At 49.5% G+C, this 20,108-nt stretch overlaps 2 protein-coding genes across 5 annotated transcripts; one reads left to right on the top strand and one right to left on the bottom strand.

Annotated features, from left to right (window-relative positions):
* Positions 1-1,479: 1,479 nt before the first annotated feature.
* Positions 1,480-14,939, top strand: Phkg2 (phosphorylase kinase catalytic subunit gamma 2). Of its 4 annotated transcripts, XM_057777022.1 has the most exons (10): positions 1,480-1,618; positions 1,981-2,093; positions 8,578-8,753; positions 9,006-9,060; positions 10,673-10,738; positions 10,813-10,976; positions 13,766-13,856; positions 13,938-14,091; positions 14,166-14,291; positions 14,377-14,939. In XM_057777022.1, the coding sequence occupies exons 2-10, from the start codon at positions 1,999-2,001 to the stop codon at positions 14,668-14,670; spliced, it is 1,221 nt and encodes a 406-aa protein (XP_057633005.1). In that variant the 5' UTR covers positions 1,480-1,618; positions 1,981-1,998; the 3' UTR covers positions 14,671-14,939. The 4 variants fall into 4 exon arrangements, with proteins under 4 accessions (XP_057633005.1, XP_057633007.1, XP_057633009.1 ...); XM_057777024.1 differs by lacking the exon at positions 1,480-1,618 and having other exon boundaries at positions 2,076-2,093; positions 8,578-8,689; positions 14,377-14,933; XM_057777026.1 differs by lacking the exons at positions 1,480-1,618; positions 1,981-2,093; positions 9,006-9,060 and having other exon boundaries at positions 8,587-8,689; positions 14,377-14,934.
* Positions 14,940-15,032: 93 nt separating this feature from the next.
* Positions 15,033-20,070, bottom strand: Cfap119 (cilia and flagella associated protein 119). The gene is made up of 9 exons (XM_057777027.1): positions 19,403-20,070; positions 19,090-19,121; positions 18,327-18,392; positions 17,806-17,975; positions 17,024-17,094; positions 16,773-16,889; positions 16,626-16,680; positions 16,461-16,547; positions 15,033-15,226 (listed from the first exon to the last, which is right to left on the bottom strand). The coding sequence occupies exons 1-9, from the start codon at positions 19,610-19,612 to the stop codon at positions 15,048-15,050; spliced, it is 987 nt and encodes a 328-aa protein (XP_057633010.1). The 5' UTR covers positions 19,613-20,070; the 3' UTR covers positions 15,033-15,047.
* Between the last annotated feature and the right edge of the window lie 38 nt (positions 20,071-20,108).

Raw genomic sequence — 20,108 nt, 5'->3', positions numbered from 1 at the left:
GCCATCTCTCCAGCCCCGTAATGAAATTTTTTAATATATTTATTTATTATGTATACAGCATTCCTTCCATGTATGTCTGAAGGCCAGAAGAGGGCACCACACCCCATTACAGATGCTTGTGAGCCACCATATGGTTGCTAGGAATTGAACTCAGGACCTTTGGAAGAGCAGTCAGTGCTCTTAACCTCTGAGCCATCTCTCCAGCCCCATAATGAAATATTTTTAATCTATTTTTTCATCGTGGCTCTAATTTCTTTCTGTAGGGCTCTTCCTCTAGTTCAGATTCCGTATTCTCACAGGAAGAATCTTGGTTCTTAATTATATGAATACTTTTAATTTGACTAATTTCAGGTTAATTATCTACTATATACCAACAACATACCTACTTAGGAAAGTTCTCATTTTTGGCACAAGTTGTTAAAGCTAAACCAGATACCAGATCAGTATTTTCGAGTGGTAGAAAGCCAAAGTACTTTATAAGGTACTTGTTTTCATTACAGAAGAAGCTGCTGAGCCATCACTCTGAAGACTAGGAGTCTTGCACATATTTAATCCCAACACTCAGGCGATAGTGATGGAGGTCCAGACCAGCCTGATTTGCACAGAAAATTCTAGTGTAACCAGGGCTACATAAGTGAGACAGTCGAAAGAAAGAAAGAAAGAAAGAAAGAAAGAAAGAAAGAAAGAAAGAAAGAAAGAAAGAAAAGAAAAGAAAAAAAAGATTATTGTCTCTTGCTGGAATGTAACCTCAAGGATTTTGCTGTTTACATTGCTCTTAGTCCAGAGCCTAGGTTTTAGGGCTGGGCTGGCTTTGAAGTTACTCGAGGCAGAACCTTACAACCCAGTGTACTTTTTAAAGCCAATGACTTCTGGGGAACAAGGCTGGTAACCTTGGAGGATCTGCTGCCCAGGATGAGGTCTTAGTTGGCACCAATTGGCAAAGCTGCCTATGTATACGTGTATTGTTTGTTTTCTTTAGCTTTTCGAGACAGGGATTGATTCTCTGTATAACAGTCTTGACTGTCCTGGAACTCGCTGTGTAAACCAGGCTGGCCTGGAACTCAGACATCTGCTTGCCACTGCCTCCTGAGTGCTCTGATTAAAATCGTGATTGATCACACTTGGTTACATGCGTTTTAAGGTTTCCACAAAAAAAGAATTTTGGAACAGGCTGTTATTATAATAAAGAGCAGAATTAAGATGAGGATTCCAGTCGGGCGATGGTGGCAGACAAATGATGAGGATTCCTGGAGGAAACTGAAGAGGTCCGTGAACTACAGCGGAGAAGTCATACTTCCGGTAACCTAACTTCCGCGTCCCTTTCTAGACCTGCAGCGCCACTAGATAAAAGCAAATGCCATACATTGATTGGCTGTTTTTGAGGCTCCTCCTTATGGTGGAGACCTTAGGGAACTTCTAGCTCTAACGTCCTCGCCTGCCCTGGATTCCCGGCTTCCTATTGGAGTGCCACTTTCCAATCAGCAAGGTTTCTGAGTCTTAGTCCTCAAGCAGCGGGGGTCAGTGGCTGCAATGACGGGATTGGAGCCTTAAGGCTTTGTGGGCGGGTTAAAAGCAAAGGAATAAACGCGAGCCAGGCGGCTGAAGAGTCCTTGCCCAGGTTAGACTGTCTTTGCCCCATCCTCACGAGTCACTCTGCTCGAGACCCCTCTCCTTTTCCCAGTGGTTGCCAAGTGCGCTTGCGCGGTAACAGCCGCCCGCACTTGTGCCTTCTCCCCCCCCTTCTTCCGAGCCACCTTTCCCCCCTCCCTTCCCTGTCCCCTTCCCTGCCCTGGTACCCTCCCTTCCCCCTTGGCCCTTCGGTGTGGTCTCCCCGGTCCTGATCCTTCCCCTACCCCACCCCCACCCCCCAGGACCCTGGCGCCCCAGCCGCAGGTGTTGCGCCCCCGGGAGCCACGATGTGCTTCGTCTCAGAATCCGTGGGTCTCCCTGCCCTCACTGTCCTCCGTTTCCTCCGCGCAGGCCCCCACATCCCTCAGAATGACGTTGGACGTGGGGCCGGAGGATGAGCTGCCCGACTGGGCTGCGGCCAAAGAGTTTTACCAGAAGTACGACCCTAAGGACGTCATTGGCAGGTGAGCCTTGGCCAGGAATACAGAGGTACAGAGGAGTGGGATCCTAGCCAAGGATAAAGGATTCACTCTGAAGCCGGCTTGCTGGGAAGGGGTCAGTGGAAAACAGTGACTAAACTAGTATTCTGAGTTAACTCTCTTTCTCTCTCTCTCTTTCTCTAACCTATTCATTTATATAGTCAACAGGATTGCTTGAAGCATCAAACTTGATTGTGTGCGAGACACGCTGGACACTGGGAGGGTAGAAAATGCCTGTCCTCTGTATTTCAGTTAAAGTGACAGAAAGACGCACGTGGGTGCTTTTCGAAGGTGTCCAGCTAGCTAGCCTGGGGTCTGTACTGTGGTGCCACCCCTGGGGGTGCTCTGGGTCTTAGTTGCGGAAGCATAGCATGTTGGTTATGTTGTGTTAGACACTAATGATACCAGGTGAGGGGGTAACAGGAACCCATAAAGTCTCTGTCTTGGAGTTTACATTCCAACAGTAGAGAGATAAAGCAAGATAAAGGTTGATGCGAGTGTTAGGGGAAAGTAGGCAGTAGGATTCAAGCCGGGAAGCCTCCCCAGACAGGAGGGTTGGGGTTTGGGTGCTGGGGATCAAAGTTAGTGTCTCATTCATGGCAGACAAGCGCTTGCCCACAGAACTGCTCTCTCAGCTCCCAGGAACTGAGTTCTGAGCTGAAAGCTGAAGTGTGAGAAGAGGTAAGTCATGAAAAGAGGCAGGGGATCCTCTCATTTACAGGAGAGGTTAGTGCGATGCTCAAGGCGGTGGCTAGGCTGTGGTAAGAGTTGGGAAAGGAAGCCAGGAGTGAAGCCGGGAGTGGTGTCACACGTCTTTACTCCCACCACTGTGGGGGTTCCAGGACTGGCTCCATAACTACTGAGAAAAGAAACAAGAATTGGGAAAGACAGACAGAAGAAATGGAGTTGGAGAAGTGGGTGCCCTAGGGCACCCTAGGGCTCTAGGCCATGATAAATTTCATGGGGTGCCCTGCATGCTGTCACACTGGTGACATGACATGAAGGTGTTTGTGAGCAGGGCCCGAATTCTTCCTGCACCTCAGTTAACTGAGAATAAAAGCAGACTCCACCTTCTGTTTTGCTGTTGAGTTTGGCATGAGTTGGATGATCATGTTCGGGCAGTTTTAGCATATAGTAGTACTTAAAACACTTAAGATTTTTCAAAAAGATCTTTTTGGCTTTTATGTAGAGACTGGATAGGAAAGGGGCTAATGATGGTGGTCATTTAGATAGTGATGATTACAGAGATGGGGGGGGGGTCCGGGCCATGATTTCATGAGACTGGCTACAGGTCATGAAGGAAGGAGAGCAAACGGGTAACTTTTAGGGTTTTGTTTTTCGGTTTTGTTTTGTTTTTCGAGACAGGGTTTCTCTGTAGCTTTAAAACCTGTCCTGGAACTAGCTCTTGTAGACCAGGCTGGCCTCAAACTCACAGAGATCCGCCTGCCTCTGCCTCCCGAGTGCTGGGATTAAAGGTGTGCGCCACCACCGCCCAGCCCAACTTTTAGGGATTTATTCGAGCACTTGAGTCCTGTTTACGGGAATGACAAAGACTGAGACAGGATCAGATTGGGGAATGGGGTGAACAAATCAGGAGTTTCATTTTGGAAATACACAGTTTGAGATGCCCCAGTGGGCGGCACTTTCCAGTGGGTTTGCCTCTGGAAGTCAAGGAAATCTAGATGATAACCACAAATTTGGGAGACATCAACATGCAGAAAATACAGAGGGCGGAAAGGGGCCAAGGCTCAGGTCCTGGGTCATGTCACCATTAGTGATCACTTAGAAAGAAAAGCTACCAAAGAACCTGGGGAGGTAGCTGTGAGCTAGAGAGAAAACAAGAATTTCCTCTTAGAAGCCTGGCAGGATCTGCTATGTGAAGTGCTTCAGAGGCCTAGGACAGACAGGGGCGTGGCATTAGACTCAGCCAGACACATTTGGATATCACATGGAGATGTCAGTTCGCAGTTGGAACCACGATTCTGATGGGAAATTGAGGATCAAAGACAATATATAGTGTGTGAATTTAGTTACTGTTCTGTTGTTGTGAGGAAACACTAGAACAAGGCAACTTATAAGAGAAAGCACTGAATTGTGGCCTTGCTTTCAGTTCAGAGGGTCCGTCCGTTATCTTGGCAGGGAGCATGATAGCAGGGGGCCTTGGCACTGGGGCAGTACCTGAGAGTTCACATCTTAGCCACACACAGCAGGCGGGGAGAGCACACTCATCCCCAGGGACACAGCTCCTAATCCTTCCCAAGCAGCTACACTTACTGGGGAGCCTGCCTTCAAACACGTGTGCCTGTGGGAGTATCCTCGTTCAAACCACCACAGAGTGTGTTAAGGAAAAGAGCCCACGTCCAAATCCTGAGGCGTTACAGGATTCGGGACGACGGGAGGAGGCTGCAGAAAGCGGGAGACCTGTGGGGAAGAACCAAACCCGGACTCCACTTCCAAGGGAAACAAAATCGTTTTGGAGGAGGCAGATCAGAGGTGACATCCCAGATGACCAGCGTTGGGCATTATCACTTATCTTTCTCCTCTGTGGAACAGTCCTGGCTGTCCTTGAGCTCACTCTGTAGATCAGGCTGGTCTCAAACTCACAGATCCGCCTGTCTCTGCCTCCTGAGTGCTGGGATTAAAGGCATGTGCCACTGCTTCCTGGCTCTTTTTTCTTTTTTTAATGATTTAAATTGAAATAGAATTATTTATATCACTTCTCCCTTCCTTTCCTCCATCTAGCCCCTTCCTACTACCCTCCCTCAAACGTCTGTCATGCCCTTTAAAATTGATAGCCTCTTTTTTTTTATTATTGTTATATGTGTGTGTGTATATATGCATTGTGGAAGAGGGGCAGAAATATTGTAAGAAGAAGGAAAAAAAGAAATATCATAAGAGCCAGAATACCAGGAAGTCTATTAGGGTTTTATTTTTATCTTTCAGGTAATAGGGTGAGAGATATTCTTGAGTGAATCCCACAGTTAGTTGTAAGCTTGAGCATATAGCACATGGTACATGCTTTTTTTTTTTTTTTTTTTTTTTTTTCTCTTCAAGACAGGGTTTCTCTGTAGCTTTGGAGCCTTTCCTGGAACTAGCTCTTGTAGACCAGGCTGGCCTAGAACTCACAGAGATCTGCCTGCCTCTGCCTCCCCAGTGCTGGGATTAAAGGTGTGTGCCACCACCACCCGGCATGGTACATGCTTTTAATGCTAGCACTCAGGGAGAGGGAGGTAGAGGCGGATGAAACTCTTTGGAGTTTCAGGCCAGCCAGACTTTACAGTGAAACTATGCAGGAGCCGGGCTAAGTGTTGCCCTAAAGGGGACAGACAGGTGGTAGGTAGAGAGAGCTCTTGCTCAGCATGTATGAAGCCCTGGGTTCAGTCCCCAGAACTTTAGGGGGAGGAGGAGAGAAGAGGCTATTACCCTTGTTAACTGATGAGCTGGGAAGTTTTCAGACAATGAGTAACGTGATTGAAGCTCTGTTTGTGAAGTTGTTGGAGAAGCAGCGTGTTGGATAAGTTATGAGAACCTCGGCAGCCGGGAAGAGACTGAGGCGGCTGTTACAGTCATCCAAATAAGGAAGAGGAAGGAAGACCTGACCCATGGCAGTGAATGTGCTGGGGCGAAGCCCTAGGGTGTGGATTAGAGAAAGTGGCTGGATGGGAGGGAGACAGGGGGCCGGTTTAGCCTGGGAGCATGAGCAGCACCAGTGTTAACAATAGGAACAATTATAATTAGATCAGAGAGAGAAGTTATTTTGGGGGGAAATGCAGTGTGTGTTGATCATGAGAGATGTGGACTAGGAAGGATGTCCAGGCAGACAGGACCTATGGGGGGAGACGGCTGGGCTTAGAGACTGAGGTCACAGAGGTGCGGGTGTTCAGGACTAAGGATGGAGCCTTGGGCAAGCTCAGCTTATTTATATTTGTGTTTTTTTTTTTTTTTTTTGGTTTTTCGAGACAGGGTTTCTCTGTGGCTTTGGAGCCTGTCCTGGAACTAGCTCTGTAGACCAGGCTGGTCTCGAACTCACAGAGATCCACCTGCCTCTGCCTCCCGAGTGCTGGGATTAAAGGCGTGCACCACCATTGCCCGGCTTATATTTGTTATTTTTGAGAATATCTCTGTGCAACCACGATTGGCCTGGAACTCAATTCTATGGTCTCAGCCTTCCGAGTGCTATAATTACAGGCATGGACCAACATACTCGCTCTGTTGATTTGTTTTGGCGGACTTTCGGTAGGGGGACTGGGTGGCTGGATTTGAGCCCAGAGACTTTCACATGCTAAACGAGTACTCTCCCTACTCTCCCTCTCCTGTTGAGCTACAGCCCAGCCCTGTATTTGGGCATTGTTAATCCAGGCTCAGCAAGCACACTACCCTAAACTATGCTCCCAGCCCAAGGCTGACCTCTAAGGAATGGGCAGAGAACAAGGCACTGAGTCTATCAGCAGAAAAAAAGATTGGACTTTGAGTCTTAAGACTTGGCTTCCCCCTGGAAATGATCTAGAATCTTACTAGAAAGACTTACTTACTAAAGAGTAAGTGCCATTAAAATAAAAGCTTACGGAATGCTTGAAGAGTTGTTCCTTTCTGCTAGAGAACGAACATGGAGTTTGTGGAGGTGGCATTTAGTCTGGTCTAGATGACTTAGTGACTTGAGCCCTTTGAACTTCCAAAAAATTACAAGAGGTTTTTTTTTTTTTTTTTTTTGTTTGTTTCCAAGACAGGGTTTCTCTATAGCTTTGGAACCTGTAATGGAACTAGCTAGCTCTTGTAGACCATGCTGGCCTCAAAGAAATCCGCCTGCCCCTACATCCCAAGTGCTGGGATTAAAGGCGAGCACCACTAACCGCTAATTACAAGATTCTTTTTTGGTTTTTCGAGACAGGGTTTCTCTGTAACTTTGGAGCCTGTCCTGGAACTAGCCCTTGTAGACCAGGCTGGCCTCAAACTCACAAAGATCCACCTGCCTCTGCCTCCCAAGTGCTGGGATTAAAGGCGTGCGCCACCACCACCCAGCTTTACAAGATTCTTAAATGAAGTTTATTAAAGATGAGTTGACTAGAGACTGGAAATGTGGCTTCATGGTAGAATGCTTCCCTAGCATGTGTGAGGCCCTGAGTTCCACTACATACATACATGCATGCATACATACATATATGCATGCATACAGATTTGACCGTTAGCTTGAGACTCAGATGGACAGGGAAAGGAAATTATAAAGTAACCAAGAATAAGACAGTAGGAGGAGGTGCGCGTAATGGTCCAGTTAAGACATGGCCAAAAGGTAACATACCATTGGCCATGCTACATTTGACCTGACATTCGGAAAATTTGTATTTTGTGATTTACTGGTTGTATGGATGACAGAATTCTGAACAAAGGAACTTCTGTGTATGACACTAAGGGTGCAGAAGAGAGCACAGAGGTGAGGCCATGTAAGGGACAGCTAGGGAACCAGCAGAAGTGTGCTTTGATGGCCGAACCCCCACATGGAAGTCCATGAGCCTCTTACAAAAGCCTCATGGGGCCGGGCGGTGGTGGTGCACGCCTTTAATCCCAGCACTCGGGAGGGAGAGGCAGGTGGATCTCTGTGAGTTCGAGACCAGCCTGGTTTACAAGAGCTAGTTCCAGGACAGGCTCCAAAACCACAGAGAAACCCTGTCTCGAAAAACCAAAAAAAAAAAAAAAAAAAAAAAAAAAGCCACATGGGCTTTCCTGCCTCTATCTTGCTACATTTCCAACATCCCTTTGAGATATTTGAGATGTACAAGATAAAGTCCAGATGAGTCATATTGGGCCATCTATTGATGGCAGATTTGTGACCTACACTGAGGTCTTAGTCTCAACAGCTCTTACACGCTGAGTGTCACAGGGAGACTGAGATAGTTTCTTACCAGTCCTGCCAGGGACAAACTCTGGGATCCTGTCCGAAGCTTTGCTCAGGGCTTACACACGGTAGGAAGGATAGAGCCTGGATTTCACCAGGTTTTCTGCCGGAGTTCTGTGGGCTTTGTGTGCCACCTCGCTGGCTGGTACTCAGGCTGGTTGGCCTGAAGACACTGTGAAGGCGAGGGTTTGTTCCTCTGGCACTTGTCCTGGTGTCATGGGTCTTCAGAGTCGGGGGTAGCAAGCATAATGGTCCAAAGGCTCCATATGGAAGAAGCCAGATGGTGGGGCATTCCTGTAATCTCAGAATTTAGCAGCTGAGGCAAGAGGATTGAGCTCAGTCTTGTGGGTATAGTGGCACCCATCTTTAATTCTAGCACTTGGAAGGCAAAGGCAGTCTGATCTCTGTGAGTTTGAGACCACCGTGGTCTATGTAGTGATATCCAGGAGAGCCAGAGCTGTACAGGAGACCCCGCCTCGGGGGGAAAAAAAATGGAAGAGGGAGGAAAGGAAAAGGATAAGGACGCTGGCGAGAGTAGGGAGGCCTGACGTGACTGTGACTGTCGTCTGACTCTGCCAGAGGGGTGAGCTCCGTGGTTCGCCGCTGCGTTCATCGAGCTACTGGTGATGAGTTCGCCGTGAAGATCATGGAGGTGACGGCTGAGCGGCTGAGTCCCGAACAGCTGCAGGAGGTGCGGGAAGCCACCCAGCGAGAGATGCACATTCTTCGCCAGGTCGCTGGCCACCCCCATATCAGTGAGGCTGCATTCCCTGATCCTGCTGGCTGACAGCCCTGTTCCTAACCCACACCCTAGAATTGCCTCTAGGTCTCTCTGCTCTTCCTCCTCACTCTCTACCTCCAAGAGTGGCCAGTCTTTGGGTCCCTGTGGCCTCCTCGGTACTCCTTCCTCCCCTAGAATAGTCTAGCGCTGCCTTTGGGTGGAAAAGCGCCTGTAATGTATATCTGCTCCTTCCCATCTCTCTCTGCCTTTCTGCCTCTTTCCCCAGTCACTCTCATCGATTCCTACGAGTCTTCTAGCTTCATGTTCCTGGTGTTTGACCTGTGAGTATCACCCTGCCCGACTGAGAAGCCTGTTCCTCGCCTCCGTGCACAGCCCGAGAAGTACAGCTCAGTCCGTGGGCAGGAGACCACTCTGTTTACATCTTGCTCTGCCTCCCTGAAAGCCCAAGGCACAGGCCTTCGTCTTAGGTGCCATGATTGAGGCAAATATTTCAAGAGTAATACTGAACAATCAAAATGCCAAGAGTTCTAATGACCAAAGGGTCCCTGTCCCAGTCCCTCAACCATGAACTAATTCCTCATAAAGTTTTCTCGCTCAGCCGTCTTTCCTCATTCAACACACTGCACTGCTGGCTGCTCTGTCTGTGGGTTCTTCTTTGGTTTATCTGAATCTTATCTTATATGAAAGAGTGCAAACTAATGGCCAAAGTATTTCGAGAGTACTAATCTAGCCAGGCATCATGCCTGTAATCCCACGACTCCAGAGGTGGAGAATTGCAAGACGATTGTAAATTCAAGGCTAGCCTGGGCTATGTACCAGACCCTATATCTGGGAGAAGAGGGAATAATAAACCAAAGATTAACAGAGACCTTCAGGAAAAAAAAATGCATGACGCTATTAAATTGCCCTCTGCAAAAATCTAAGGGGAAATAGGAAATGTCTGTTAATTGTCCTGCAGAGTTGCAAGACAAAGACAATCTGCTTTGAGCATTGGTCAGAATTGTAATTATAACCTCAGTTTTATTATTTGCTTATTTTTATATGTATTTATTTTGGTTTTTGGGATTTTTTTTGTTGTTTTGTTTTTGTTTTTTGTAGCCCTGGCTAGTCTAGTCTTTAACTCACAAAGATTCTCTTGCCTTTGCCTCCCAAGTGCTGGGATTAAAGGTGTGCAGTCACCACACCTGGCTGTAGCCTCAATTTTTTTTTTTTTTTTTTTTTTTGGTTTTTCGAGACAGGGTTTCTCTGTGGCTTTGGAGCCTGTCCTGGAACTAGCTCTTGTAGACCAGGCTGGTCTCGAACTCACAGAGATCCGCCTACCTCTGCCTCCCAAGTGCTGGGATTAAAGGCGTGTGCCACCACCGCCCGGCTGTAGCCTCAATTTAAAGGACAATGAAAATAAACAAACTCAAATAGTCTCATTCTACCTTTGGTAACTGACTGTTAGCTGAGCTTTTGGCCAATTTTCTTTTTTTTTTTTTTTTGAGACAGGATTTCTCTGTGGCTTTGGAGCCTGTCCTGGAACTAGCTAGCTCTTGTAGACCAGGCTGGTCTCGAACTCACAGAGATCCGCCTGCCTCTGCCTCCCGAGTGCTGGGATTAAAGGCGTGCGCCACCATCGCCCGGCTTGGCCAATTTTCTAGATGGCCTTAAGAGGTCTCTTGCAGCTGTAGTTGCTCTCAGACAAGGAGGAACTCCTGGAAGTTACTGTCACGAGAAGTCACTGTTCTTTCTAAAAGTGTCCCTTCATGGCACATTAAGAATATTTCAGCCACCAGCCCACTGTGTCAAAAACTGTCCTGAAATCCAGCTCACTCCTGGGATGTTGTCTCCCAGGCTCCTGATGGCCACAGAGGTAGCTAGCGCTCCTCACTAGCCCTGTCCTCTTCTCGGTCGGGTGCATCTGCCTCTTCTCCCCTCCCCACCCCCTAGGATGCGGAAAGGAGAGCTGTTTGACTATCTCACGGAGAAGGTAGCCCTCTCAGAAAAGGAAACCAGGTACTGGTAGAGCCTAATGCCCCTGGGATGGACAGGAGTGGTACAGGGAGAGACAGGAGTCTGTTCCTCGCCAGGTCCATCATGAGGTCTTTGCTGGAGGCCGTGAGCTTTCTCCATGCCAACAACATTGTCCACCGAGACCTGAAGCCCGAGAATATCCTCCTAGATGACAACATGCAGATCCGCCTTTCCGACTTTGGATTCTCCTGCCATTTGGAACCTGGCGAAAAGCTTCGAGGTGAGGAGACCAGGTGCCTTAGACTCGGGGGGGAAGGAGACCCATGCTTGAGGTTGGCTGGCCAGCTTGGGAACGGAGTCCCAGATGCTAAGGCTTTGGGCAACTCAGTGGACTTCTTTACCTTAGAGAATGGAGAAGGATAAGCAGAGGACTATGCCAAGGAAGCTAGAAGAAAGGAACACTGTTCAATCTGAGGGATCCACAGAGGAGGGGGCTCCAGAGCTGGCCTTTGTCCTAGGAGGAAAGAGAGTAGGGCTAGAAGGGCCCAGCAGTTTGTTTGAAACGTGGATAAAACAAGAGCTCTCTGTGGTGCTTCAGTGCTGTGAGGAGCCTGGTGTATCCAGCCAGCCTTGGGTGACATCTCCCCTGGGGCCCCTGATGCTGTGCATTCACTGTGATAAGAATGTATCTGGGGCCGGGAAGAGGGTCCAGTGGAGAGAGCGTTTGCTGTTCGAGTCTGAGGACCAGAGTTTGGATGTCAGCAACAGTGGGATAGCAGCATGTAGGAGGCAGGGAGATGGGATCCCTGGGGTAAACTGGCTAATTAGGCGATCTCAGTCAGTGACGCTTTGGGTTCAGCTGAGAGTCTTGCCCAGATACATAAAGTAGAAAACAGTCGCGGAAAGCATTGGGCCTACACATGTCACACACACACACAAACACACACACACACAAGTATTTCTAATACAGATGGAAAACTTTAAGCAAATTCAAATCTAAAAATTCCAAGAGCTATTCATAAGCTATCTTGTCCTTTATGGTTTTATGCTGCACATACTAATAGCTATCAAGTAATGGGCATTAGGTTTTTTTTTTTTTTTTTTGGTTTTTCGAGACAGGGTTTCTCTGTGGCTTTGGAGCCTGTCCTGGAACTAGCTCTGTAGACCAGGCTGGTCTCGAACTCACAGAGATCCGCCTGCCTCTGCCTCCCGAGTGCTGGGATTAAAGGCGTGCGCCACCACCGCCCGGCAGAGGTCTTGAGTTCAGTTCCCAGCAACCACATGGTGGCTCCACCATCTGTAATGACCTCTGGTGCCCTCTTCTGGCAGGCAGAACACTGTATATGTAGTAAATAAATCTTTAAACAAACAAACAAAAATGGGCATTTACCATGGGCAGGTGCCACACCAAACCTCTATGCTGTGGTTTATTTCCATAAGTTTGCTCAGCAGTGACCAGAGATGAGTAGTATAGGAGTGCCTTAGAACTAGGCATGGAAGCCGGGCGGTGGTGGCACACGCCTTTAATCCCAGCACTCGGGAGGCAGAGGCAGGCGGATCTCTGGGAGTTCGAAGCCAGCCTGGTCTACAAGAGCTAGTTCCGGGTCGGGCACCAAAGCTCCAGAGAAACCCTGTCTCGAAAAACAAAAAAAAAAAAAAGAACTAGGCGTGGAGTCATGGGATGCCTTGCCCACACTGCTCCCTGATTTTGCACCTGGGCAGCCCGACTTTACCTTGAGGTGCTGTGCTCCATTTCCCTCTGGGCTCCCACACACGCATCTTTGGAACCCTTTGCCTGCCTGCCTCACCCCCTTTCTTGGCCTGAGCGGTGCAGGTCTCACTGTCAGCCTCCACTCAGGGAGGCGCCCCTGCTTTTGTATTTTCCTGATCACACGACTCACACTGTTACGTCTTCCTTGCTTCCGGGAAGATAGTGAGCTTGGGAAAGGTGCATCTGCCTCATGACCGTCTAATAGAGCTCTCTTAGTAGATGCTAGATAGTCAAATACTTGCATTCCCAGTTTTTTTTCAATTTAGACTTAGTAAGTTTTCTTGGAAGTACAACATGGAATAGTTTGGAATTTCTGAAAATCAAAGAATTGGTACCCTTGAGTGGCAAAAAGAAACTAAAAATACAGATTTGTGTCAAGTGATGGAGGAACCGAACCTTGGTCCTCATGCCATGATAGAAAATCAAGGAAGAGTTTTTGTGGGGTCTTTGTTTTGAGATAGGGAGTCTCTCTGTAGCACTGCCTGTCCTGGAACTAGCTCTGTAGACCAGCATAGCACATGTGGACCGTACCCAACTGAAGGATAGACTTTAAACAGGGACCACCCCAGTATATGCTTTAAGAAATTCCGGCTTGTGCTGGACATGGTGGTACACTCCTTCAACGCGAGCACTCAGGGAGCAAAGGCAGGCAGATCTGAGTCTGACTTAGTTCCCAGCCAGTCAAGGCTACATAGTGAGATCCTGTCTAAAGAAAGAAAAATTCCTGGCTGGGGATGGAGCTCAGTGGTAGAATACTTGATTAGTATGTGTGAAAACCCAGGCACTAGAAGGAAAAAAATCTTTTCAAATTGAAAAGACCCAAAAAGAACCCCAAATTTCTATTTGTTCTCCTTTGGCTGAATGGTGGTACTGCTCACTAGAATGCGCCCTGGACAGGGAGAATCTAGGTATGGCCGAAAGTAATGCAGCAAAACTTTGAATTTTACTTTTCACGTGTATTATGTATCTAATAACGTGGCACGAGTTGTCCTGATGAATGGGTAACTTGGCTTGGCTTCAGGAGGTAAATGGTGTGGTTGTCGTTCCCAAACTGGGCATTCCTGGGAAGGCCACTGTGAGCTTTGGTGGGGATGTGAGCTGGTTAGCTAGGGTCATGGTCTTGCTCTGCGGCTCCGCAGGGAACACAGGAGCAGATAGGGAGCACGTGTGAGAAGGCTCTGGTATGCAAGGCTCCGGAGGGGTCTAGCGGCATTCCCTCTCTCCCCAGAGCTGTGTGGGACCCCCAGGTATGCAGGGCTCCGGAGGGGTCTAGCGGCATTCTCTCCCTCTCTCCCTAGAGCTGTGTGGGACCCCCGGGTATCTAGCACCAGAGATTCTTAAATGCTCCATGGATGAAACCCACCCAGGCTACGGCAAAGAAGTCGACCTGTGAGTTCTGTCCTCCCCTCCCCTTCTGTGTGTCATTCTTGCTTGTTACCTAGGCCAGTCTAACTATGGTCTCATTCTCAGCTGGGCCTGTGGGGTGATCTTGTTCACACTTCTGGCTGGCTCGCCACCATTCTGGCACCGGCGCCAAATCCTGATGCTGCGTATGATCATGGAAGGGCAATACCAGTTTAGTTCACCCGAGTGGGATGACCGCTCCGACACGGTCAAGGACCTGGTGAGTAGCGGCCATGAGAGAGAGCCCCTAGGGAAGACCCAAGAGCTGTCTCTCATGCTCTAAGGTTTCTCTAGATCTCAAAGCTGCTACAGGTGAATCCCGAGGAGCGCCTGACAGCTGAGCAAGCCCTGCAGCACCCCTTCTTTGAGCGCTGCGAAGGCAGCCAACCCTGGAACCTCACACCTCGCCAGAAGTTCCGGGTAAGCCAAGGAGTGGTGGGGTCTGCACCTGGGCTTTGCCCTGTGCCGGATGCTCTATCGGGGTGAATACTGTCCCTTTTCCCAGGTGGCAGTGTGGACAATCCTGGCTGCTGGACGAGTGGCACTGAGCACCAACCGCTTACGGCCACTGACCAAGAATGCACTGTTGGGAGACCCCTACGCACTGAGGCCAGTGCGGCGCCTCATCGACAACTGTGCCTTCCGGCTCTATGGGCACTGGGTGAAGAAGGGGGAGCAGCAGAACCGGGCAGCCCTCTTCCAGCACCAGCCTCCTAGGCCGTTCCCTGCCTTGGCCACTGAAGAAGAAGGGGACTCCAACACTATCACAGAGGACGAGGCTGCGCTGGTGCTGGGCTAGAACCTCATCCCTGGCAAGCTAGAAAGCAGGACTCTCCAGGAGGAGATTTTTTTTTTTTTTTTATCATTCCAGACTGTTGGGACTCAGACCTTAGCCCTGCCTTGCCAAGCCTACCACTGCTATCACTGGACTGCTACCACTACTGCTCATCCTGGACTTGGAGATGGGGCTGACTGAGATGTAAGGGAGCCTCTTCCAGTGCTGTGCCAGGCCTGCTCCTCGCTGTCTGTGCTGCATCTGAAATAAAACTGCTACAAGCCTGGGAGAGCTGGTGCCCGTGTCCGCTGTCTGGTTGCATCGGGGAGCACAGAAGGTGCTCATGAAGGTGGGGGATGGGATGCTCTGGCCCAGGTCTTTATTGGAGAAGATGCTGGGGATCACTTGGTCTTGGTCTTGCCTTTGCTGGGAGGTGCCTGGTAGGGCCGCTCCAGGGCAGCCAGTTTGCTGCTCAGCCTTTCCTCGCTCTCCTTGAGCCGCTCCTCCACCAGCTGCTGCAGCTGCCTCAGCTCCTTGCTCAGCTGCGTCTTGATGTAAGTTTGAAGGATGCACACCTCGCCTACGGGGAGAGAAGAAGGACAGGAGAGGTGGGAAATCTGGGATGAGCTGGGCAGAGTGGCCCTGTAACTTAGGAACTGTCAGCGTCGCTCTGAGACAGACGGCTGGGCAGAGTGGCCAAACTACACTTTCTGGATTCAGATCCTGACTACTTTCGTCTGACATCAGGCAGCCCATCCATCAGCTTCTTAATGAAAAACATGGATGATAGCAGTTCCGTGACTATAGATTTGAGTTAATAGGCACAGCAGCGTGTTTAAAACCGGGCCTCCTGGGACCTAGTACTACCAGAGCTGTACTTGCCTTTGTCAACCACTCCCCCATTGCTCTCTTTCAGGGGCCACCTTTCCTATGCATAGCAACACCCCACTGTTGTCTGGACTTTTGTATAAGGAATTATATAGAGAGGGGACATAGGGCCGGAGAAATGGCTCAGTGGTTAAAGGGACTAACTGCTCTTCCACAGAATCTGGGTTCAGTTCTCAGCACCCACATGGTGCTCACAACCAGGGCATTCAGACCTCTTCTGACCTCTGGGTACTGCACACATGTGGTGCACAGATAAACATGTAAGCAAAACTCCCAAACAAATAAAATAAATAAATCTGAAAAAATTTTAGGGGACACTAGAACTAAAACTAAGTCCTAAGCTGCATATGGTGGAGCTCTCTACAAACCCCATTACTCAGGCTGGACAGAGGGATCATTAGTTCACAGCCAGCCTGGGCTACACAGCAAGACCTTGTTTCAAAAAAAATTAAATAAAACAAGCGTTGGTGGGTGGTTCAGTGGGTAAAAGAGCTTGCTGTGCAAGCCTGCCAACCTGGGTTCGAGCCTCAGAACCCACATGACGGTGGAAGAACTGACTCCCAAATTCTCTGGGTTCCACACACTCTCATTCTGTCTCCAATAAAACAAGGGACTGGAGAAACGGCTCAGCAGTTGAGAGGCAGGAGGATCTCTAGGAGTTTGAGGCCAGCGTGGCTATGTAAGTTCCAGAACAGGCAGGACTAATAGACCCTGTCTCGACAAAGGGTGGGGTGTGGGCTGAGGATACAGTTAGTGGTGAAAGCGTATGCAAATACCGCTCATTTTGTTCCCCATTATTACAAAACAAAATAAATCAGCAGGGGGGAAGAGTGGGGGACACAAGACTCAAATAGACTCAAACCCTTCATTCAATTTTGATGGAGTCCCGGGGCTCCCAGGGCACCTCAGCCCCTGACAGTGCTCACTTGGCTGTTGCTCTGGCTGGATCTCAGTTTCTGGTTCTTGCTCCTGTGGAGTAGCTGCTTGTTCCACTGCCTCCTCGCCCTCTTTCTCTGCAAGCCAGAAGCGGGAAGAGGCCTTAGTCCCAGCCCTGGCCTAGTATCAGCCTGGCTCATCTGTGCCCATCTTACCCTCTGGCTTAGGTAGCTGTAGCCCCATGTAAGTCAAAGATAGGTCCAGCCGAACCTGGGGAAACACAGGAAGAAGGAGGCTGAGAAGACAGCACCTATTGTAAGAGGAAGGTGGAGACAGGTGGCCTCGCTGCCTGTACACAGTACCTGGGGTGTGAAGACATATTTGTAGAGCTTGAAGTGGCGGAAGTAGGTGTTGACCACATAGTCTGCCAGTGCCAGCAGCTGTTCCTCCTTAAAGAGGTCGATGCTGAATGGGGGCCGCTGTGACGGCAATTAGGAGTTAGCACCCTGGCAGCCTCCAGAAGCTCAGCTCTCTAGAATCAGGACAGACCTCAGGGGGCCTTCAGAGGAGAGGACAGTGGTGGAAGAGAATAGGAATTTGGGCTAGATCTTACCCTGACTCCGTGGCAAAAGAGAACACTGGTAAAGTAGCGGTAACATTCCTCCACATTGCCCAAAGGGGTGGCTGGAAGGAAACCAGGAGCGGCAGTCAAGCCCTTCCTACCCCAGTAAGGCCTGGCTTGTTCTCACTGTACACTTCCCTGGGCACTGAACAAGACAGACAAGGTCCTTCCCTCCCTCCCGAGGTTTAGTTTTGTTTCTGGGACAGCATTTCATTCATTTAGACTAGACTGAAATGCACTGTGTAACTCAAGCCAGCCTCAAACTAATGACATTGCTCCTGCCTCGGCCTCTGAGCACAGGGGTTTCAGGCTTGGGTCCACCATACCACAAGCAGGAAGGCTACTCTGTTCTTGAGATAGGGTCTCCTGTTGCCCAGGACAGCCTTGAGCTGAGGATGACCTTGAACTTCTGATTCTCCTGCCTCTACTTCCCAGTGCTGGGATGAGAGGTGTGTAATCCTGACTTCGACGGTGCTGGGATTGGACCCAGGGTTTTGTGTATACGAGATAAGGGTTCTCCTAACTGGGCTATATCCCCAACCCCCTATTTATCTCTTTCTTAGAACAGACCCATATCATCAGTACCACGTGTTTCATCTACTGATAAGGAAACAGATTTCAAAGGTGATGAGAATGTGGTGCCACGATACTAGTTATGATGAGACAAAAATCCCAGATGGCGGTCTCCCTGCTTCTGCTTCCCACAGCCACTTGTGCTAGCCCAGCCTTCTCTCCTGGGGCTCAAAGCTTCTTGGTGGCTGCCTCCCTCTCACCAATACAGGCCTTGTGAAGATCTTGGAGCAAGGCACAAGCTGCTGATGTCTGCTCTAGTGAAAAGCCCTGCTGGCGGCAGAAGATGAGTGCGTAGGAAAAGAGGTCCAAGATAATAGCATCCCGTAGGCTCTGTTCAGGATAGCCAAGCTCCAGGAGCTCAGCTAGCACCCTTGGGGTGGAGAGGAAGGAATGAGTAAGGCTGTGAGTGCTCCCCACCCTCCCCTTAGGGTTTATTTCTATTATATGGGGATGGGTATTTTGTCTGCGTGTGTATTGTGTACTACGTATTTGTTTGGTGCCAGGGAGCCCAGTAGAGGATGTTCGATCCTTGGGAACTGGAATTACAGACCATGTGGGTGCTGGGAACCGAACCTGGGTCCTTTACAAGAACGGCCAGTGCTCTTAACCACTGAGCTGCCTCTGCAGCCCTAGACACAGCCTCCTCTCCGTCTCTGTCACCTGACACTCACTCTGTGTCTTCCCTCCCAAGGGTCCTGTCTCTCCCAACACAAACCCATACTCTCTCATCTCTTCCACAGTGGCTGCCTTCTCCAGTCTGTGCATAGAATGGAGGTCCAGGTATTTCCTGTCAGGAAAGGATGAGACAAATCATTGATGGCTCGTGTAACTTCCTGATGGGGCATCGGACTGGGAATCAGGACTTGAGGCTTAACTAACATACTATATACCCTTTGGCAAGACATTTTTGTGGGCCTCACTTCCACTGTAAATGAGGACTGTCGTGGTCTAGGATCTAGACTCTAGATGAACCCTCAGGAGACCTTTTATTTATAAATCTAATGATCAGAAAACTTGAATTTGCTGGGTGGTGGGGGTGCATGCCTTTAATTCCAGCACTCAGAAGGCAGAGACAGGTGGATCTCTGAGTTTGAGATCAGCCTGGTCTACAAAGCAAGGTCCAGGACAAGCTCCAAAGCTACAGAGTAGCTCTGTCTCGGAAAAGAAAGAAAGAAAGAAAAAAAAAAAAAACGTGAATTCTTGTGTTGCTGTGTGTGATCATGATGAAGTCCCCCGGTCTTGGCATCAACCTGCACAGCGCTCTACCCTGTTTGCATCCTCCGTCCTGTCTGTCTTCTCACTCCGCCACTCTGGACTGAGGAGCCCGGAACACCGGTGACTTGGTCACCTTGAGCATCGCTCAGCTCAGTCTCTTCATCTGTAAAATTGGGGTGCCCTGGCTGCTGGACAAGACTGTTGGGGAGACCTTAAAGGAATAATACAAATGAGAACTGTAATTTTCCCCCAGGGCTCTCCACACTCACCACATACAGATCCGGGGCTGGGGTAGTGGTGGCTGTGGAGAGAAAACAGATAACGGGAAGAAGAGCTATTACAGTATGTGGCTCCTCGTCCTGGTCCGTCGTGAATGCCTAGCAGATCTGAGGACGCTATAATTTTATGTATAGTAAAGGGGGCGAGACTGGGTTTTGGAGGGCTCTAAATACTATTTAGTAGCCTATTAACAAGGCAACTCCAGAAATGTCTCGAACGTTGGTAAATGTAATGACTGGCGGCGCCTTACCGGGAACTCTTTTATAAATATTCACTAAGTGGACAACTCTGTCCGGCCCTCACCGGGAACAAGTTGGCTCCGGGATCTTCAGCCACTTCCACAGAGGTGGTGGCCACTGCGTCAGACTCAGTCATCACGTCTGTTTCAGTTCTCATGGCCAGTTCACCCACCGAGCTGGGACACCTCTCCAGTTCCTGCTGCATTTGGGGGAGCTGTTCAGATTCCGGCTGCATCTTAACTCCCAGGTTCTGGCTGGACTGGGGGCTGATCATCTCTTTGTCCTTCTGAGCCACTTGTCAAGCGCTCTCCCGTCCGGGCTCTGGGACAGCCAGCTCTACCACTGCAATGCCCGGACCTGTCCCTTCTAGTGGTTCTCCGCCGGCGATGAAGACAGAGGCAGCCAATCGGCAGTGGGCGTCTTCCCAATCTAGTCTCCCCGGTGACCGTTGTTAAGGAAAGTAGAAAGTACAAGCACACGCCAATCATTGAGAAGATAGAGCGCATGCGTAATAAGTTGCACGTGCCTCTTCAAAGTTGCTTATGGGGGATCGCTGTTTTTAAATATTGAATTAAAAAGAAATTTGTGTGTGTGTGTGCGCGCACGCGTGTTCGCGTGCGCGCGTGTTCGCGTGCGTGTGTTCCTGTGCGGGTGCGCGTGCGCAGGACGTTCGCGGATGTCTACGGAGGCCAGAAGAGGGCGACGGATCACCTGGATCTGGAGTTACAGACTGTCGTGAACCCGGGCTCCTGGATGGCAGTAAAGGCTCC

This window comes from Chionomys nivalis, chromosome 8 (genome assembly GCF_950005125.1).
Source record: "Chionomys nivalis chromosome 8, mChiNiv1.1, whole genome shotgun sequence".
NCBI classification, from domain to species: Eukaryota; Metazoa; Chordata; class Mammalia; order Rodentia; family Cricetidae; genus Chionomys; species Chionomys nivalis.
Note: the sequence above shows the minus strand (reverse complement) of the source record. Positions and strands in the feature narration are given on the sequence as shown.